The sequence below is a fragment of the Arachis stenosperma genome, chromosome 7 (genome assembly GCF_014773155.1).
Source record: "Arachis stenosperma cultivar V10309 chromosome 7, arast.V10309.gnm1.PFL2, whole genome shotgun sequence".
In the NCBI taxonomy this organism is placed as follows: Eukaryota; Viridiplantae; Streptophyta; class Magnoliopsida; order Fabales; family Fabaceae; genus Arachis; species Arachis stenosperma.
In genome coordinates this window covers 89992814-90013377 of record NC_080383.1, presented here as the reverse complement: position 1 = coordinate 90013377, position 20564 = coordinate 89992814, and the positions used below count along the sequence as shown (strand labels likewise).

Genomic DNA, 20564 nt, shown 5'->3' with positions numbered 1-20564 from the left:
GACTAAGTGTGCTGAAGATGGTTGCCCTTAGCTGATTTTTACCTCATGGAATAGCCATGAGCTTTGCTTCCAAGTGAATACTTATCAAAAGGAGCATACATGTGGAAAAAACTTAACAAGTAACATAGTAATTAGAGTTTGGGTAACTAGCAAGTTGGTGAAAAGGATGGTGACACAGCCAGTGGTAACTCCTAAAAAAGCAATTAAACACATGAAGCAAGATTATAATGTGCATATCAATGGAAAAATGACAACCAGAGCATTAAAGACAACAAGAGAAGAAGTAATGGGGAATGAAAGGGAGCAATATGGCAAGGTCCAAGACTATTTGAATGAGATCATTCGAAGCAACTCAGATTCAACAACTTTGGTGGCCTTAATCTCATAGCCCGAAACACCACCACTATTTGATAAGCTCTACATATCCCTAGATGCATGTAAACATGGGTTTAAAGTTGGTTGTCGTCTCTTATTGGTCTAGATGATTGCTTTCTCATGGGGTATTTTGGTGGTAAGCTTTTGTATGCAGTTGGTCAGGATGCATATAATTACTTTTTTGTGATTGCATTTGCCGTGGTAGTTTAGGGTTTCTGCATTGTTTAGAGAATGATTTAGGGTCATCTACAGAGTTTAGTTGGAATTTTATTAGTGACTAACAAAAGAGATTTTTTACTAAACTTCTTTATGTTTGTTAATTTCATTATTGATTTTGGTGTCTCATATAAGTTTGTTTTGTATGACTATAATTGTATTATAGGGTTTGCAAAATGCCATGCAAGAGGTGATGCCTCGGGCTCACCATAAAAATTGTGTCCTCCATATTTGGAAGAATTTTGTGAAGCAGTAAAAAGGACTTTTTTGACAATGTGCAAAGAGTACAACTCATGCAAAGTTTTAAGCTGGAATGGATGAACTAAAATTGATTAATCTGACAACCTGGGAATATATGTCGAAGTTCAGGCCTGCTCTACTAAAAGTCATTTTTCACACTATCCTATGGTTGATAATATCACAAATAATATGTGTCAAGTTTGGAATGTGAAAATTGTGTATTATCGAAGCAAGTCCATTCTGACCATGTGTGAAGACCTAAAGTGTTATCTTATGAAAAGTTGGCTCCAGTTCAATAGCAGAGGCTAGATGAGATTAATAAATTAGAAAGTAACAAATAGAATGTTGAATGAACAGGTAATGATGATAGAGTCATATTTGAAGTTCAAAGGAAAAATCACAAAGTTGGTGTCAATTATAGGGAGAAAAGATGCATTTGTAATGCATGGCAACTAACAGGTATGAAATTAAAATTTTGTAATTAAAATTCATTATGCATGGATTGAAATTGTAGTTTGCTAAATTGTTGATTTTGTTTATGCACATACTATGATTGTTTAGGTTTGCCATGTAAGTAAGTTGTAGCTGCTATTTCTAGACTTCATAAGCTAAATCTTAAATTATAAGACTTTGTTCATGAGTGGCTTACCATGAATGTCATTCAGAAGACTTATGAGATCACCATTAAGCCTGTCAATAGTGAGACATATTGGCAAGAGACATCATTAGCTGACTATAAGCCACAAGCACCATTGATCAAGAGATCTCCTGGACATCCAGTACTAAGAAGAAAAGTCGACAAAGTATCTGAAAGTCAATTAGCTGGGAACAATGGCACAAAAATGAAGAGGTCATTCCAGGTTACATACAGTAAGTATGGAGAAAAGAGCACTCTCGCTTCTTCTTCTCCTCTCAAAATCACGTCTCTCCTCTCTCTTAGGGTTGGAAAATGAGCTTATATATGTTGGGTCTTGGGCCCGGTTTGGGCCCAGTCCAACCCGTTAGCGTTTTTGGTCCGTTTGCCCCACTTTGGTCACTATTACAAAGGTCACTATTACAAAAATATGCAAAGGAGCTCCAAGGAATTCCAAATGGTAACAAAAGAGAAAAAATCAAAGAACTATTGAGGCTACTGGCAATCTATCAGACAGCAATAACCAGTCTAGCCAACTGAGCAACTAGGTGATGTGTGAGCATCCTTTCTATCTTTTCCTAGTGAATTTGCATTCAAATTGTTGAGTTTAATCAAGATTTAATTACCTTTAGCCACTATGAATGCTACTTTGAGTTTTCAATTTCTGTTTATTTAAGGTAGTATTCGGATGGATTTGATGGAGTTTTATAGCAGAAAAGGAAGAAAGCGAATGATGCTATCAACCCCGACCTTCTTGCACTCAAACAGAAATAACTTGAGTTACAGAGATCCAATTGACATGATTCTTGCAGCATTGGAAAGGTAACTTCTAGAGTTTTCCAACGATATATAATAGTATACCCTTTTCTTCCATTTCATACATACAACCCCACACTCCAAGTTCAGTGCCAGATCAAAAGCTCTAAAGAAAGTTTGCGCGCATCACTCCACGCTGAACTTAGGTTAATCCAAGTTCAGCATGGACTCAAGAAAAAGCACGAGTTTAGCCACTGCCTCCTCCACGCTGAACTTAGGAATTCTCAAGTTCAGCGTGGACCTTAATGAAGGAGTGGTCCCCAATGCGTTCCAAAGGCTACGAGAATCAATTAATTTATTTTGGTTAAACTTTTATTTTATTTATAATTAGGAAAAGATATTATTTTAGTTTTAGAAAATATATTTTACATTAATTAGAATTAGATATAAAAGGGAAAAGAATCAGCCCTTCGAGCTAGAATCTATTCTCTTCGACATTATTCCGCAGTTTACAGTTTTCGGGCCACTAGATGAAGAAACTTGTCATGAAGATTATTTTTTGGCGCTGGCCCACTTTACTTGTACAGTGACCTGCACTATAAAAATGAATATTTTTTATGGGTTAGTTCACAGAGCCCAAATCCAAGCACAACATACACACATTATTTCCTTAATTAAACTAATACTAGGGGAAAATTAGAGAATACCAATTCCTCTCCTATCCTACACCTTTGTTCCAAACAAGAGATCAATGGGGATGACGATGAATACACACGGTCGAAATAATTTAGCTTAGTATGCAACAAAATTCGACCTTTACCTTAGTATGCAACAAATTTTGACCAAAAATGACAACATATAAATAGGCTTTTAACTAACTACTTGAAATAAGTAAAAACTAAACTTACATGATGGCCACAGGTCTCATGCCAACCATTGTAAGAACCACAACAGTGTTGGAGGATAACCCAACCTAGTCTTTATATAGTTAGGCTTGCAATAACCCACACATTCATTGAATATTACTAGATTGGAATGAAAAATAATGGTTGTGAAGTTTGGTGATGAACTAGAGTAATAAAGACCCTATTCGGGTGTCAATTATCTATTGTGGTGGGTAGATGATTACTGTCAGGGGAGTCACATAGAATCTATAAATTTTGTCAAATTTTATGCCTGCGACTCTTTCAGACTTGCCAAACATTGAATTATAAGATGATTGCATTGTTAAGCTTTCATGTCAGGGGAAAAAAATTATTATTTCTGGTATTTGGACAAGTTACTCTAAGATAATAGCAATTTTATCCAACATTAATTTATAGACGAACTAGTATAACTAACTCACAAGTCACAATCACAGACCATATCATATACATGGATCTATATGTTGAACAAGAACACGTCAGTATATACATAATCAAATTTCAATACTGAACTTTCGTCAATGAAAGTTTATTTTAGGAAATTGCATCACCAGTTTTTTTTCTTTTCATTTCTCTCATTTTTGCATTTACATTATAGAAGGAAAAATCACAGACTATCATAGATAAATAATTTGCCTCGAACTATCTCCAAACAAAGAATCATCAATGATCTTTCGTCACCCTGCAACAATTTAATAACAATGTCATAGTGTAGTCTTTGACAAACAGACCAAACATGGAAATTAATTTTAAGTTACTGAACCTTTTAGAGGTGCTTGTGCTTCTGGTTTTCTTCTTATCATCCAACTTTGTTGATGAAGCCTCCTTCTCTCTTGCAGCTGCTTCTCTCTTCATTTTCTTCAACTCTACTTCCATGGCGTTTGTCAGTCCATCAACTTTCTTTGCAAGCATTTGAAAAAAATATCTTAAAACTTTAGTTCAATTTCAGAAGAATGATTACGTGACAAGACATTAACTAATGGCTATTACCATTACCTTAATTTCTTCATTTTTGACTTGCAAATTACTGTCTTCAACTTCACAAGACTTCTTCAAATTCACGACTTCTTTTTGAACGTACACAAAATATGAGGCCACATCTTCACTGCCAAAATCATTTGGTATCTTACTTTTGGAATCTTCATCCACCACAACAGTGTTTCTAATTTCTGCTACTCCATATTCATTATTAAACCAGTTGAACTTCATGTTGGTGTTCACATGTGTCTCGTTTTCCTTTTCACCACCATCAACAGCTTTGCTTCGCGATGCCTATATCCCCGTTACAACATTTTCAGCAGCACAATGTCTCTTTCTCGCGGGGCTTCCCTGTTTTAACATCCAAGCAGCATTGTCTTTGAACATGTTTTTCGTATTTGGCTGCTGAAACAAACAGTTTTCAACAGCAGATCCCCTGCGTTGTGATGTGGATCTCTTTCTCAGTCCACTAATGGTAGTTAGGAAACCTAAGATGTTAGACTTTACTTCTTTAGAAGGATTACAAAACGCATTTGAATTGGTTGCGTTATTTGATAATTGCTTTAAGCCATCTTCACAATAGTTATTGCTTCTTTTGTTCTCTAGGTTTACTATTCTTTCCTCTAGATTGGCCATCATGTTCTCCAGTTCTTTTTTTCCCAAATGTTCTACAACATCATTTGGCTGAGTGTCACCTAATGCCCTTGTTGGCACCATGCAGCCAATTCTTACAATGTGCTCATCAACCCACACAAAGAATTTGTAATGTGTTTGTTTTACCTAAATCGATTCAAACACAATGAAAATGTGTTGGTAGAAAACACTCCTGTTTGTTCTAATCCACATATATCATTATAATTAATCCCTAAACTCAAAATCTCAAAAATTCTTTCTAATTTTTAAATTAATTTTGATATCAGATCAGGTTTGATGTCAAATCATTTCAAAATCAATTTATTTCTCTAATTCGATTTATTTCCAATAAATCAACTTATTTCTAAATCTCAATCATTTTTCAAAATCAACCAGCTCCAATATTAAATCATTTATAAAATCAACCCAATTCAACATCAAACAAGTTACGAAATCAGATCATTTTCATATCCAATTCTCAGGCCATTCCCAACAATTCAAAATCACATCCACAAAAACTCAACAAAATCCAGACTTTAAACCACAAATCCAATAAATCACAATTTAAACCAATTTTAGCATAAACTTAGTACGCATACATGAAGAATTGTGAGCTTACCTTTAATAATGGGCATCCAAAAGATAGCCTATTCGGGTTCGTGTTTGTCTTCAACATGTAAGATGACATATTTTTCGCAGAACCATTTTGGGGCCACACCATCTTTCACATCCCCAGGTTGCAACAAATATGAGTTTGCATATCCAACTATGAGTTCGCGTCGTCCGCCGCCTCCACCTCTGCTTCGTCTCGTGCTTGAGGAGCATGCATCACTAGCCATCAATCTAATTAACACCACCATGAACAACTATGATCAACTACTGGATTCAAAATTGAAATAGTCTTCTTCCACGAACAGTGTTTACAGAAAGTGAGTAACAGAACAAAAAACGAAAAATTGGAAGTGAAATTCGAAAAAATACACAACTAGTGATGGATCTAAAGAAGTCCTAACAGGAAAATCGACAACATAGGTTGTGGTTGTTTGCTGGAACAACCAACGATGTCTAACGCAGTCCAATCCTTTGAGCTGCCTCAACTACAATTTATGGTTCATCGGAATAACTTAACACAGTCGGTGAGACACCGAAGAATACCAACGATGAGTTAGAAGAAGAAGCAGTAGGTCTTACAAGAGTATTTCGAGAGGGTTTTACTATAGGTCGCCAGATCCTGGCCAGGGAGGAGATAAGTTACTAAGTTAGGGTCTTTGAGGGATTAATCACTGTTTTTATTATTTTGAAACATTTTGTAAAAATTAATTATTTGCAAAATGCACCCATTTATATTGGAGTACATATACATTAAGGGTGGTATAATGCAAATAACATAAAATACAATATAATGTAAAAATATTTAATGAATTCATTAATGAACTTTTAAAAATTTTACTTGATAAATGGCTTAATGGTGACACTAATCAAGTATAAATAACCCTTACAATTCTATAGGATTTGGATGAAATCACCATTATAAAATCATATTTACAATTAGATAAACGCAAGACAAAGAATTGTCAAATGTTGCACATTTAATAGAATTTTTATAACTTGGACAGCAGATTCGAATTAGATTGGATACAATGTTATGAAGCATTATTGGAACTGTCACTAGAACTTCCTCAAGCATGTAGTTTCTTGGATTTTCTATTTTATATGCTAATAATTATTTGTGTAAATATTTAAATTGATCTTTAAAAAATTTTAGATCGAAAATTTTGTTATTTAATATATTTTTATTCATTAAAAATTTTAAAAAATTATTTTTGTTAGAAAAATTAATCTCTTTGTTACTTTTAATAAAATTTTTAATATGCTTGTTAGATAAATAAATCTCTAACAAATTCTATTATAAAATAATTTGATAAAAATATAACTATAAAATTTTTTTTTGTTTTACCCAAACGGTATCTCCCAACCTGACAGATTAAGGACTAATTCATTACGGATCTGAACTCCATTTAAGGATCTACCGCTGGTCAAAGAGTTGCTGCATGTACAATGTGGGGTTCGAACTCCCGACACTTGCGCAGACAAGTGAGCTGACTATTCGACCAACTCAAGTTGGTTGATGGGAATAATTTTCGATGACTTATAAAGAATTAATTTATTTTTTGGTAATCGAATAAAAATTTATTTGGGATTAAAATATTTGATATAGAAATTTTTGAAGACCAAATCTAGTTTATTTTAATAATTTAAATCGTTAAATGATGGCCCCCCATTAAGTGTGTGTTTGGATTACAGTTTGCAAACCAGAGTTTGCATAAAATTGATTTTGATGATAAGTTAGTTTGGGTTAACGTGATTTATGTTTGGTAATCTTTATATCAAAATTGATTATAGTAAAATAAATGTTGTTTGGATTATACTACTCAAAATCATTTTTAGATGAAAAATTACTAAAATAGACATCAATTTTATATACCTGCAAAATCAGAATACTATAAAAAATAATATAAAAAATATTTATCATATAAATAAAATAAATACAATAAAAAATAAAAATATAAAAGAGAGTACTATAAATTTTATAATGTCACACAAAAAGAAAATATTCTATAATTTTTTTTAGTATCGTCGGTACTCTTTAATTTAGTATTATTTTAGACTATAAATTTTTATTATTTATGACTCTATTGTTACTTATAATTAATTTTTTATTTATTTTGTCCTTTTTTTATAGGATCATAATTTATATTATTCAAAATTTTGATAATAAACGTAGTATATAATAATTACAATTACAATTACAAATTTTACAAATTCAGAATAAAAAATAAAAAAATTAATACAAAACAAAAATAGAGTACATCAAAGAATAGAAAAAAAATTATATAGATAAGAAATAATAAAAATTCTATAAAACCAACAACATATATCATATGAACAAAAAAAATACCATAAAACATAAATAAAATTCATATGAATAAAATCAAATAAAAATAAAAAAATTTCAATTTGTTAGTGATTGAAATAAATCCGAACGATTTTGATGAAAAAAATGGAACTAAAAAATTATTAAGAAGTAGGAAGAACTACTAAAAATGACTGTGAAGATAATAGTTACTAGTATCATTTTTATAGAAGAAAATGAAGGGTAGGGTTGGTAAAAAAGAAATATTTTAGCTTTTCCTAGACATGAAACGTGAAACGTGAAACGCAGAAGTTACAAATTTGAGCTTCTCCTAAACGTGGGTTCAGAGGCAGAATCAATTCTGCGTTCACAAAAATAAAAATTACCAAACATCAAAGTGAAATTTTCAAGAAGCTCAAACGGGCTTCTCTCCTCCCCAACGTGTTTACCAAACACACCCTAAGAAGTTCACATTCCACAAACCATAGAAAATTTGAACAGAGGAAAAAAAATGGAGAATTCTTTGACACAAGCTCGTTCTCACAGCCACCACTTCCATTTCCACACCAATTGCTTCACAAACACCATACATACAGAAACTAAGATTCATAATGATTTATGTGTAATAAGTGAGAATATGATACGGTTCCTTATTTGACTACTGACTATGATAAATTTATGAAATAAATCTATGAATTTTTAGGTGGGTAGTGCATTTAGTATGGATAAAACACTTGTGCGTCACAGTAACTCATTCATTTGCTTGCTATGTATGTAAACTCTCCATTTATTTATGGATGAACAAAAATGAATTGATTTACACATGTAAATCTATTGTCAATGTCTGGAATCTATTTAATTGCCTTTTGATGTGTAAAAGGGTTTTCTTCTTCCTTCTTTTTGGATTAATATTTCATAGTTCCTTAGCATCTTGCAGTAATTGATTCCAGGGTATTTGTGAATAATAGGTATTTGACATGTGGAAGAAGATTGAGAAATCACGGATTAGTGAGTTAAACTATAACAAGATGTATGATGAGATTAGCGAGTTAAACTATGACGGATTAATACGAGCTTATGGTAAATTTAAAATGTATGATGAGATTGGTAAGTGTGTGAAAAAGATGGAGTTGGATGGTTGTTCTCCTGATCACTTATAATATATAGTTGTACAAGACTATTCACGTGGTGGGGTACTCCAAAGGATGGAAAAATTATATCAAAGAATGATTTTGAAAAGAATGCGTTTGCAATCTTCAACATTGATTGCAATGACTCGATGCTTACACCACATTTGGTTATGGTTGAAAAGATGGAAATGTTTTGTAGAAAATTGTTGAACTCAAAAACACGTCTAGATGACGATTTGATACGAAAAGTGGCTGAGGTTTATATCAAGAACTACATATTTTCTAGATTAGAGGACCTTCGATTAGATTTAGTGCATATTTGGGCGCCATTATTTTAATAAAAAAAATATTTTTTTTCAATGAAATTTTTTTTTTATTTTTTAACGTGTTTAGCAAATTTCGAATAGTAAAAATAAAAGCATTAGAAAAATTAGAAAAATATCTTTTTTGAGAAGCTGTAATTTACATCATTTTTAAAAGATATTTTTTTCTTAACAAAAAAAGATATTTTTCATGTAATAAATAAACAAAAAAATACTTTTATATTGTTATATCCAAACATAATTGATAAATAAAAAGATTTTTTGTATAAAATACTCAAATATAAAATTACTTTAACTTTTCCATAAAATCTTTAAAAAAAAAAAAATATCTTTTCTTTAAAGCTCAGCCTTATGTCCAGCATTCGGTGAATCTGACCTTGTATGGTGTCTTCGCCTCCCATCTTATGCATGTCTTCTGAGTCGAAAAGGTATGGATATAATTGTTCAAGAAATGCGAGATGCCAATGTTCATTGGAATGTTACCACTGCCAATATCATCATGCTGGCTTATGTGAAGATGAGAGATTTCAAGAGCTTGAGGATTTTGCTCTCGCTATTGCCAATGTATCGAGTGAAGCCTGATATAGTCACTGTTGGAATTGTATTCAATGCAAACAGAATCGGCTTTGATGGTAGTGGAACTTTAGAAGCATGGAGAAGAATGCGGTATCATTACCGAGTTGTAGAAATGGAAACAGATTCTCTGGTTCTTACTGCATTTGGTAAAGGCCATTTTCTAAAAAGCTGCGAAGAAATATACTCTTCCCTTCACCCAGAGTATAGAGAAAGGAAAACATGGACATATCATGACCTTATTACTTTAGTATCAATGTATAGTGGCAAGTAACATTCATTGTATGAAAACAAAACAGATAACAAAAGAGATGGAGTATGTAAAACAGATAACAAAAGTTTCAATGTCTCACATTACTGTTATTGTCCAGATGGGATTAGGAGGTTGAAAAAAACACTTGTAACTAGCGGTTTAGGAATTATAGATTTATCATACATTACATTACAATCAGCTCTGCAGCTTGTAATATTTTCCGTTTTGGGTTGATTCTCCAGGATTTAAAATGTATAACAAGAAAAAAGTATTTACACTCTTACAAGACATGTTTTCCTCTCCAACAATATGGGACGTTACACGGCCAGAAAATGGTGATATGATACCAGGTAGTTTATGCATTTTCTTTGCATTGGGATTACACTAGTTAGCGTGATTATGTGAGGGGCAATGATGATGATGAAGATGGCGATCATGAGGTAAATACATATATATATAGAATCACTATGATACTTGGTAATGGAATTCCAACATGCTTACCATTTTGAAACCTAAGCTATCTGCATCTATTATCTACAGTGAGGGTCCTCAAAAACAATTCTATTTCTTCTAAGAGCCTCTTGTTACCCACATGAAATCCCCATGAATCCATATCTATGTATGTCTCTGATGACATTAAATCAATGAGATAGCTGTAAACGTCTCCCAGATCATAAGGTGTGGTGAGGACCTGCTTTATTGGTTCAGACGGGAGACACTCGGAGTTTGTGTAAATGTGCTTTCTGCATTCCTGTAGACAATAGAAATGGCATAGCTATGACATCTAATCTAGTTGTGTAAAATGCACATATTTTAAACTTCATGCGAGTGTAATAAAGTTAACCCTAAATATAGAGCATTTGTAGTTTAAACTTGTAGACATAAAAATGGGAGTTACCTGGAGCATTTGACTTATAGTTGCAGTTTGCTCAGTACTTAAGAAGTCTGATTTGAGTAGTTCGTGAAGTAAAACCAGAGTTTCCAAGCTCAAACTACTTGCATCAATGCTATTAAGTATGCCAGATATGCATGAATTGTTAAACACTGTTCTCATCCACCGAGGAATTTCTTTCTGTTTCAGCATAGCAGTAGCTATATGTATGGCAGGTCTTTGACTTTTAGCAAGTGACGGAGATGCTAAACGAGGAGATACCAAAGACACTGTCATCTCTTCCATAATCATTCTGCACCAATTGCTCTTTCCATGTAGTTTTGTTTGATTTTCCAGCTTTTCCCATCTCAGAAGCATTGCCAGGCAAACGGCACAATTTGTAGCCACTCTCGTTTCATCATAAAAAACTAGGCCTTCCAATATACTCTTTATGGACATTAAGTACCCAACGGAGCATTTCAACTCTTCATGTGTATTGTTTATTTGATTTGATACTCTGTTAAACAACTCTAACAGGCTATAAGAAGCAATAATCTTGACCACAGGAGAACCAAAATGCAGAATTCTGCACAAATCATGGCAGTGGATGCCAATGAAGGGTAGCGGTTCTGCTGGATTTGTTGAAACAAAGAAGTTTTGCCAATCCACAACCCCTTGAACAGTGGCATGCAAACTAGAACAGAAAAATTAGCGTCTAAAACATAATTGATGAAAAATATGTAATATTGAGGTCGTATGGTGACATTAATCAGAACGAAGAGGATATGTATAATTTATCATTTCATTATGCTGATACGAACTTTTATACCTTCTAATAGCGAAGTAATGAAGCAAAAGAACAAAGATTAATGTTTCTCCAGTGCTTGTTCCCTCATCATGGTCAACCAAAGCAGGTCCCTTTGATGCAGCAGCACAGACTGCAGTATTGACTACAGATATTATGCTAGTGTTGAAAAGAATAGTCTTTGATGCCTCCTCAAGTGCTTTACTGGTGGAAAGATGCAAAATCAAGGAAAGAATACCAATTACAAAGAGACTTTCATTACTTAAAACATCAGAATTTTCTGGTGGAATAAAATACTCCATCATCTGCAGAATCAGTAACATGCTGTTAGAACAATCACTGGACAAATCATAGTGTTACAAGTAGTTTGTTTACAAAAAAATGGTAGCATCAATGCACATTTGCATTCAACCCTTCTCTGACTGTGGTTTTGCTATTATATAATCCAGTTCAATTTAGTTACTACATTTTAGACTCTCGATTCTAATATTTCAAAATCATTCTTGCAACTGATCCCCAGATTGTTGTTTTTGGCCTGTTACCTATTCATATTATCATACTTTTCCAAATTCAAACATGAGCATGGCAATTCACAAGAGTTATGCTTTGCAGTCTGGATACTAGCTAGCTTCCTTCAGGATTTTAAATGTAGAAGTTTGGCAAAATGACACCCATATGATCAGAACTCGATAATATTGCATCATTTGATTGAGACTACATATGGAGGATCACTGACTATACTAAGTCTGATAAATAGCTAGGACTAGGAGACGGAACTAGAAAGTCCAGGTTCCAAAATCCAAATCCAAAGCTAGCGTAAATTGCAAGGACTAAAATGATAAATTAACCAAACCAAAACTAGAATATCTAAACATGGTCATGATTAATCTATTTATCTATTTATAATATATAAAAGCTGATACCAACTCTCTTCACAATGAGTTTAAACCATTTTTTCTTTGCTAATGATGCCACATTAGCAATTCTAATGACTTGGCAAAAGATGAAAATCAACCAATCACTATTTAGTAAAATGTTCTAAAAAAATTAAAACAAAAAACTCTTATCTATTATTATTCAATTGAAACATCAAGTACTAATTAAATACAATAAACATACATTAAAAGTGTCATAATAATAATAATTATAAAAAATTTTAATTACAAATATTCAAATTCTACGACTTATACATATTAAAATTTTTATTACTTTTCATTTCTTAATCTCTCATACTAATTGTCAAAAATTTCTTAAATTTAATATAACATTTTTATATATTTTTCATTCTCATTCATTTATTTTTTTAATTATTTACAAACAAAAAAACTGCAAGAAAAGACAAAGTGTAGCCATTAATGCAAATCGAAAAATGAAAAAAAAATGAAAATGCAATTTTGTATAACTCTAATATAAATAACTTATGTCTTTTTTAAAAATAAATAAATTCAAAATCTATTTATAATATGTTTTCTAAAATATTTTTAATACAACATTTATTAAAATATACTATATAATATAAATAATCTATCTCTTCGCGCATTGCGCGGGTCTCACTCTAGTTTATATAATCTCTAAACAACTTTAATACTCTAAACAAGCTTTCTAACAATAGGAAGCAATGTGCCTAATTATATACCTTCATGGTTACTGCAATCCAACTCTGATCAGCTGAAAGTGCTTCAGGATGCACTGAACTCAAAATGTTAAAAACTAAAAGCAAGATGGACATGAAAGTTGTTTCTGAGAAGGTATTGCTCGAATAGCACCAAGTACTCATTGTTGACCCTATTCCATGCAAAGATAGCTGGTCAGAAGCAGCTGGACAGATGTGAATTAAGGTTGCCATAAGATTCAGAACAGAAATCACATCATGTTCTTGACCTTCCTCAAAGAGCTGTGCCAATAAGCATACGAAAAGTCTAGCTCCATAATTATCTTTTTCAGATACTAACTCTGCAAGCGTCTGTACATCTATAGTTTGATAAATGTTCCCAATAATTATGTCACCTCCTTCTAAGTTGTAGTTTCTGCAGAATGCTAAAATTTGATGATCCAAAGATTCGACTATATTCTCTTGTTGAAACAACCACCTCAATGATACTTTGTGAATCCTTGCAGAAAGTAAATCCCATTCATCATTCTTTATGAGCCGAAACAGAATCTCTTCAGCTTCTTGACTGTAATGAATTTCGTGGTTCATCTTGCCAAGACCCCTTAACAATCCGTACAGATTTACCAGTTGTGTCACTATAAAGTTATCATTGGTTGGATCATGAAAATCACTTCGATTAAGAAGAATATATTGTTCAAGGGAAGCTAAAACCAACTTCTCATCAGCAATTCTGGTAAATGAAAGTCAAATACAGTTGTTAGGGAAACATAGATGTTGATGAATTGTCAAATACAGAAATACGAATAAAATGAAATAGGCACAACCTTTCATCATATAGTGTACTAGTATACATAATCAGCAAAATAGCAGTTTGGCAAGAGGGCAAGTTTAAATTGTTACTTCTCCTCTGCCCAAGTAGAAAGACTAAGTCAACAGGATCGGATGGTAGGTCCAATGCAGCATCTCTAATTGGTTGTCCAGAATCATTTCCCAGGAGAGAATCTATGAGTGAGCTGAGTAACAAATATACTCTATATTTTATCCTATCTCCAGTAAACAAACCCAAACATCCAAATGAAAAACTGAACCAACTGGATGAAATCAGGGACTCGGCAAATTCCATGGCATCATTACTAGAATGCAAAAGTATCAAATGAAAAGTTTCAAGCACAGCCAGGACAATTTCCTCTTCCATTTCATGGATGCCAGATATGAGCCAAGGAAGCAAATGTGTTCTACATATATCTATAATGCAGCTTCTAAGTGTCAGCTTACTAGAGTTGATGGTGTTCCCATCGTGACTGTATGCATATGCCTCTTTAAGTAGGTACAGACATTGCAAGATTTGGTTAATGTCCCTTTCAGAGATGCAGATACAAGATAATGCGGCATGTTTTACTGCATCCTCAACAGATTTTGGCAGATCTAAATCTCCATTACAAGATGGAGATCTGATAAGGACCACAAAGACTGAGCAAGCCATTATAAAAGTATCAGGAGTCATACCCATCTCTCCATTAGAATTCTTTTTAAGCATTTTTATCAAAACAAGAACCAACTCCTCCATTTGAGAAGATGATACAGCTCCAGGGCACTCAGAAATGCATTCATAAATGAGCTTCACAGTCTGGAATTGAGCTGGGTGAAATGGAACTTCAGCCACATAATGTAATACTGGAATCAGAGTGTGAAACCCAATAACAAGCCTTAGTTTGAAAGCTTCCTTAGCAGTTGATAAAAAATCAAGTACCTGAAGGCACATCCTAACTACAGGATCCTTACAATCTGTTCATAAAAATGGAACAACATAATTCATTTATTTGTAACATGAAGATCCAAATTAAGAATCGCATTTACAAACTCTAAAAGGAAAAAGATGAGCTAAGCTAAACTAGACCAATCAAACTCATCTAGGTAACTGACTATACATTTCATTCAATCAGCAATGAATCCAAACTGTAACTGATAGAAACCGGTTTGGTTTAGTTTACAAGAGGAAAGGCAAGTATTCTACTTGCTGGTTTTTAGTTGTTTTAGTTCCTAATTGCTGTGAATTAGCTATCTGGTTGTTTCCTTTGTGCTTCACTAGCAGGCATAAGGGCAATAGTTCTTAGTCCTAGCTGCTGCCTATAAATACTAGTTGATTAGTTAATTTTAGTTTTGTGAATTTCTGTTAAAACTGTTAGAACTAGAAAGGAAGAACTCTCTCCACAGTTGGTAGTTTCAACCGTGTATTCCAATAAGGGAATTGTGATTTGCAATCCCTATTCATCAATAAAGCCTACTGTTTCTGCTACTCCCTGAACCTATCACTAACACATGGACATACTAGTTAGCAATTTTTAGGTGTGTACTTACCTGATAATCTTAATACTTCAAATACATAATCTGCAATGTTTTCTTCTACCATGACATGAATCTGATTGTCTAAAGTTCCGATGGAAGACAGATAATGAAATAGTAAATCCAGAGTGCTGATTTGGACTTGACTGTTCGATGAAAGCAGTGGACCTTTGATGGCTTCTGCAAGCAGATTAACCAGAGACAACTCCTTGGCTCCCTCAATGTTTTCTTCAGAGTCAGCTCCATCAGAGTAAGAAAGGTAACAAGTATCATATGCACCTTCTTCCCTGAGCAAATGTCCTTGAGCCAACATAGTCAAAAGTGCTAATCAATAATGAAGGAGAACTGTTAGTCAAAGTAAAACAATACTGAAAGTTATGTCATACTACAGAGTGAGTCTTTACTGTTGCTAAAGCCGTTTGGATGACTAACATTAATGACTCAATTCATTAATCCAGCAATGTCTGCTTAGCATATATACTCTGTAGCTTATGTGTGCATAATCTCAGAGAGATACAAGCAGAAAACCAATCTTATTGATATCATGATATACAGATGATCATATATGAAGTTCTGCATACTATGGCAACCTTTTTGTGTCTTTATATCGTCAGCGTGTAACAGCACCAGGGGCTCGGGCCTCCTAATTGCAAACATCTATTAGATTGTATCATCTTGTTTGTAATGAGTTTCAATGCAAGAAAAGAGTAAAAACATGTTTTGGAGAATGCCAATGGTAAAAGCTCCTTAAGATGAAAGCATGAGGACCAAGTAACAGAGAGAAAAGAGAGAGCTTGGAATTGTGAATGAGAAAATATACATGACAAGCTACGTAAGACAAAAGACATGTTAGTAATCTCTAAATGAAATGAGAATGAATTTCTAACTAACTACACACACCAAGACCGACCTAACTAACTGCATGCTGAACCAGTGTAACTGCCAATAACAACTATCATAGAAATTCTTGATGTCAAATCTTACTAAATGTCCAAAACTGTCCTCGTCACAAACAAAACAGAAATACTGAAAATTGAAACTTCAGCAACAAACAAAAAGATTGTGAGATTGATAACAGACCAATACAATTCAAGCGAACATCATCATTTTGAGACTTCATGAGAACATCTCCCAATAGGTACAGGAGCTTTGGACAAAAGGAAACTAAGATATCAGTGTCATCTCCCTCAGCAGATGCATTCTTAAGAGCATACAGTTTGTAAAGGACAAAAAGGATCTCGCCACGGATCTCGTCACTGCACTGAGGAAGTAGAGGGATTACAACATCCAAATCAAATTCGGAAAAACAATTATGCATATCAGAACCAATACATTTGTTTACCTTGGCAATTGAAGACCGGTAACAAGAATGGTAATGAGGCTGTATACATCTCTGATATGTGCTATTAGATCATCATTTTCACAATTCAGAAGAACCCCAAGGCAGTGTATCTGTACACTCAAACCACACAAAAAAAAAGTCAATAAAATTTTCCCTTCATTTTGTCAAGAATAATGGAAATAAAAACTCTTCTACAATGTTCCAATAGAGTAAAAGAAGAGGACAACCCGGCGCATAAGCATCTTGCGTTAAGGCAGGGTCCGGGAAGAACCGCACCAACGGGTGTAATATATGCTGCCTAACCTGATAATTATATCAGTGGCTGTTTCCACGGCTTGAACTCATGACCTGGAGGTCATATAGACTGTTAATTGTACTCCAAGACTGCATAGAGTCATTTGTGAAGTTTAAATTTGTGATCCGCCACCAAAACAACAACCATGACTGCAACCACAATCACAGAAATTACAGTGATTGTGGCTACAGAAATTCCAGTCAGAGCAAAATCTCATAGTTTTGGAAGCCTTGGAAATGCATACAAATTCATAACAACTTCAATTTTAGTCCAATTTCCCCAATTCAGTAAATGCAACATAACAACAATCACAATTTAAAAGCATCACTAGATAAATAATTCGTTACATGCAAAAAACATATCACCGCATTACATTCGATTTCATGTAAGGTATTTAAACAAATAAACTATCAGATGAAACCAAGAATCCAAAACATATATGATCGGAAAGAAATCAAAATTACCATGTGCAACTGACGGGAGCTCCAGGCCAGAGTGCCGGAGGCAATCCTATCGGAAACCCGACCGACGAACTCTTGTCGAACGGAGGGATCATTGGATGCGCAGAGATTGACAATGAGGCGGATAATCTGCGCAGCAATGGGCTCATCGTCGAAGGAGGAGAGGGCAGCGACGAGAGGAGAGAGGAGGAAGTGAGGGTGGAATGCGAGCACCGATCGGAGGAAAGGAGGGTGAGAGAGGGACCGTTCGATCTGGGAGAGAGCATAGGACACGTGGACGGTTGGGGAGAGAGGGTTTGAGACGAGGTTGGAGAAGCAGAGGAGGCAGATGGAGCCGCCGAGCTGAGTCCGGAGATTTAAGGAGGAACGGTGGCCCTGGGAGCATGAGGTGTCGTTGACGAAGACAGTGTCAGCTTCTTCTTCGAAATCCAAATCCACTTCCTGCGAATCGTACATTCTCGTCCGGGTTCAAGCTCAGAAACGATGAGGACGAGGCTTCTGTATGTTCAAACTTGCTTTTGGCGCCAAAGTAACAGCAAAATGCTACTTAAATAATGTGATATTATATCTAATGATCTAGGATTGTTCATTTTTTGTGTTAGTTAAATGCTGATCAAATTTTAATAAAATTGCTAATCCATAGACTTTCTCTTTATTTATTTATATTTTAGGGATAAACTAGGAGTGTAAGCTTGTATAAACAAATTTTTTATTTGATCTGCACTAAAATATCAGGTTGAGTCAGATATCTACGATTTTTAAGTTTGGATATGATCTTATCTGACTTGATATATAAATTTGCAAATCTGACGGATTAAATATTTAATATTATTGGTCAAAAAATCAAAATTTTAAAACTTAAAAAATATTTGAATTTTTTTATTTTTTTAAATTTATTACTACTAAAATATTTTAAATTTTTAAATAATAAAAATAAAATATTTATTTATAAAATTTTATGATTTGGATCTGTGACTAGATTTGTAAATACATATCTAAAATTTGCGCTCCAATTCTGTATATTTGCATATTGGTTTGGATACAATTTGATGGATTTACAGGTCAAATACAGATATCTTATGGATCGAATCTAAATTTGTAGACCTGTACTAACCATCAAAATTTAAAAACACTAACATAACTACCCATGAAAAAGAATTTAATTTAATTTATTTTGTACCCACAAAAAAAAATTTTGATTGACAAAAATACTAAATATAAAATGTTTGTTGACTCTCTTAAGCATTTGAATTTACTTTCTTTTCCTTTAGTTAATTGTCTTGATTACTTTTTAGTTTAATCTCTTTGTTATTTACTTTTAATTATGCTTTTATCTTTTTACTATTTACATACCTGTTAATTACGATTAAACTCTGATTTTATCATACTCAATGATCATGCACTATATTGACATTTTAATTATGCTTTTTCTTTTTTCTTGTATATCATATCATTCTCACACAATTTAAATACACATAAATATTTCTTTCACTGTTCTCTCTTACTTTTCTAAAGTGATATTAGAGTCATGATATCTTCCTTGAAGAGAATAAGATGCTTCCTTTCTATGAAATCAACGTGTTTTTCACACTTTTTCTTCATAACATTTTTTTCTGTCACTATTTTGATGATTTCTCATCTCACCGATTCGTCCTTCTTTTCTGTCGTGTCTTTCCAAGTCTAATGAGTTAAATACCACTGTCATCCACCGTTGGATGTTACTCCACATGTCGTTAGAAACTCTCTGTCCAGCTCCAATAGTCATGCTTCTTTCAGTTTCATTTCGAACCCATTTCTCACATTTTCATCCATCACCAATCGTCCTATCCTCTCTGCTGTGGTGTTCAAAGTCGAACGAGCAAAATTTCACCCTCCATCACTGCTGACACATGCTATCAGAAGTTGCTGCCACCGTTCACCACCACCTTTATCTCCACCCGCAATATTTTCACCATTGTTGGTCATTTTCCACATCAGTAGTGTGCTTAACATGACATTATCATATTGGAAGATGACGTGGTAAATAATGTACCAACTGATGTGGCACCTCTATGTGAATTTTCCTAAGGATTTTTGATGTCCTCTTTTTAATTTTGTCCTCTGTTTTTATAATTTTCGCTTTAATTTTGATGTTTTTCATTTTTGTGGGATATTTATCTATTCTTATGGAGAAACTATACTATATATTTTTGGTCACCTGACAATTTGCCATCCTCCAACAATTCATCATCTCTTTGCAATTCGCTACCTCTTTGGCAATTTTTGGCAGTTCGCCATCTATTTAGTAGGTTTTTCACAATTTGTCATTCTTCTGGTAGTTTTATCTGCGTTCCATTTTGATAGTTTTGTCTGTATTTATTCTGTCAGTTTTTGTAATTTTTTATTTTGTCGTTTTAAATAACTTGAGTTTGTGAGAGATATTAAAATATATTAGGATCAACTACCATTAATTAAAATTATTTAATATATTTAAATATTTATTATAAAATATTATATTTTTATTATTTTAGTTCTCTTAACACTTATAAATGTTCTTATATATTATATCATTCTCACACAATTTGAATATACATAAAAAAATATTTTAGTACTCTCTCTTACTTTTCTAACATATAAATTAGCATTTACTAACTTAATATATACCCAAAATGAATTCACTTTATCATTCTCACACAATTAGAATATACATAAAAAAATATTTTAGTACTCTTTCTTACCTTTCTAATATATAAATTAGCATTTACTAACTTAATATATACCCAAAATGAATTCACTTTTCACAACTATTAGATATATAATTCACTATAATGAATAATGCATTTCATGATTGCAATGTTATTAATCACAACATAATATATATGTATAATGCACTAAACTTTATTTAAAT

General features: G+C 33.3%; 2 protein-coding genes and 1 pseudogene across 5 annotated transcripts; 1 reads left to right on the top strand and 2 right to left on the bottom strand.

Moving 5' to 3' along the window:
* Positions 1 to 2729: 2729 nt before the first annotated feature.
* On the bottom strand, positions 2730 to 6000 carry LOC130940540 (microtubule-associated protein 70-5-like). Of its 4 annotated transcripts, none has more exons than XM_057868705.1 (4): positions 5375 to 6000; positions 4141 to 4902; positions 3908 to 4044; positions 2730 to 3826 (listed from the first exon to the last, which is right to left on the bottom strand). In XM_057868705.1, the coding sequence occupies exons 2-4, from the start codon at positions 4351 to 4353 to the stop codon at positions 3808 to 3810; spliced, it is 369 nt and encodes a 122-aa protein (XP_057724688.1). In that variant the 5' UTR covers positions 4354 to 4902; positions 5375 to 6000; the 3' UTR covers positions 2730 to 3807. The 4 variants fall into 4 exon arrangements, with proteins under 4 accessions (XP_057724688.1, XP_057724689.1, XP_057724690.1 ...); XM_057868706.1 differs by having other exon boundaries at positions 4141 to 4610; XM_057868707.1 differs by having other exon boundaries at positions 4141 to 4558.
* Positions 5817 to 10073, top strand: LOC130940109 (pentatricopeptide repeat-containing protein At4g14190, chloroplastic-like; annotated as a pseudogene).
* A 392-nt stretch (positions 10074 to 10465) lies between these two features.
* LOC130940108 (protein PUTATIVE RECOMBINATION INITIATION DEFECT 1-like) lies at positions 10466 to 18133 on the bottom strand. Its single transcript, XM_057868160.1, has 9 exons — positions 17681 to 18133; positions 16922 to 17031; positions 16660 to 16835; positions 15595 to 15903; positions 14061 to 15021; positions 13261 to 13966; positions 11649 to 11929; positions 10847 to 11513; positions 10466 to 10699 (listed from the first exon to the last, which is right to left on the bottom strand). Exons 1-9 carry the CDS (start codon positions 18131 to 18133, stop codon positions 10466 to 10468), a joined length of 3897 nt encoding a protein of 1298 aa, XP_057724143.1.
* Positions 18134 to 20564: the final 2431 nt, after the last annotated feature.

Coding starts and splice junctions, on each gene's coding strand:
- LOC130940540 (XM_057868705.1), bottom strand. CDS start 4,353: ATGAAGTTCAACTGGTTTAATAATGAATATGGAGTAGCAGAAATTAGA. Junction 4,045..4,140: donor TCAAAAATGAAGAAATTAAG/GTAATGGTAATA, acceptor ATGCTTGCAAAG/AAAGTTGATGGACTGACAAA.
- LOC130940108 (XM_057868160.1), bottom strand. CDS start 18,133: ATGTACGATTCGCAGGAAGTGGATTTGGATTTCGAAGAAGAAGCTGAC. Junction 17,032..17,680: donor GCTCCCGTCAGTTGCACATG/GTAATTTTGATT, acceptor TTGAGTGTACAG/ATACACTGCCTTGGGGTTCT. Junction 11,930..13,260: donor GGATTGCAGTAACCATGAAG/GTATATAATTAG, acceptor CTGATTCTGCAG/ATGATGGAGTATTTTATTCC.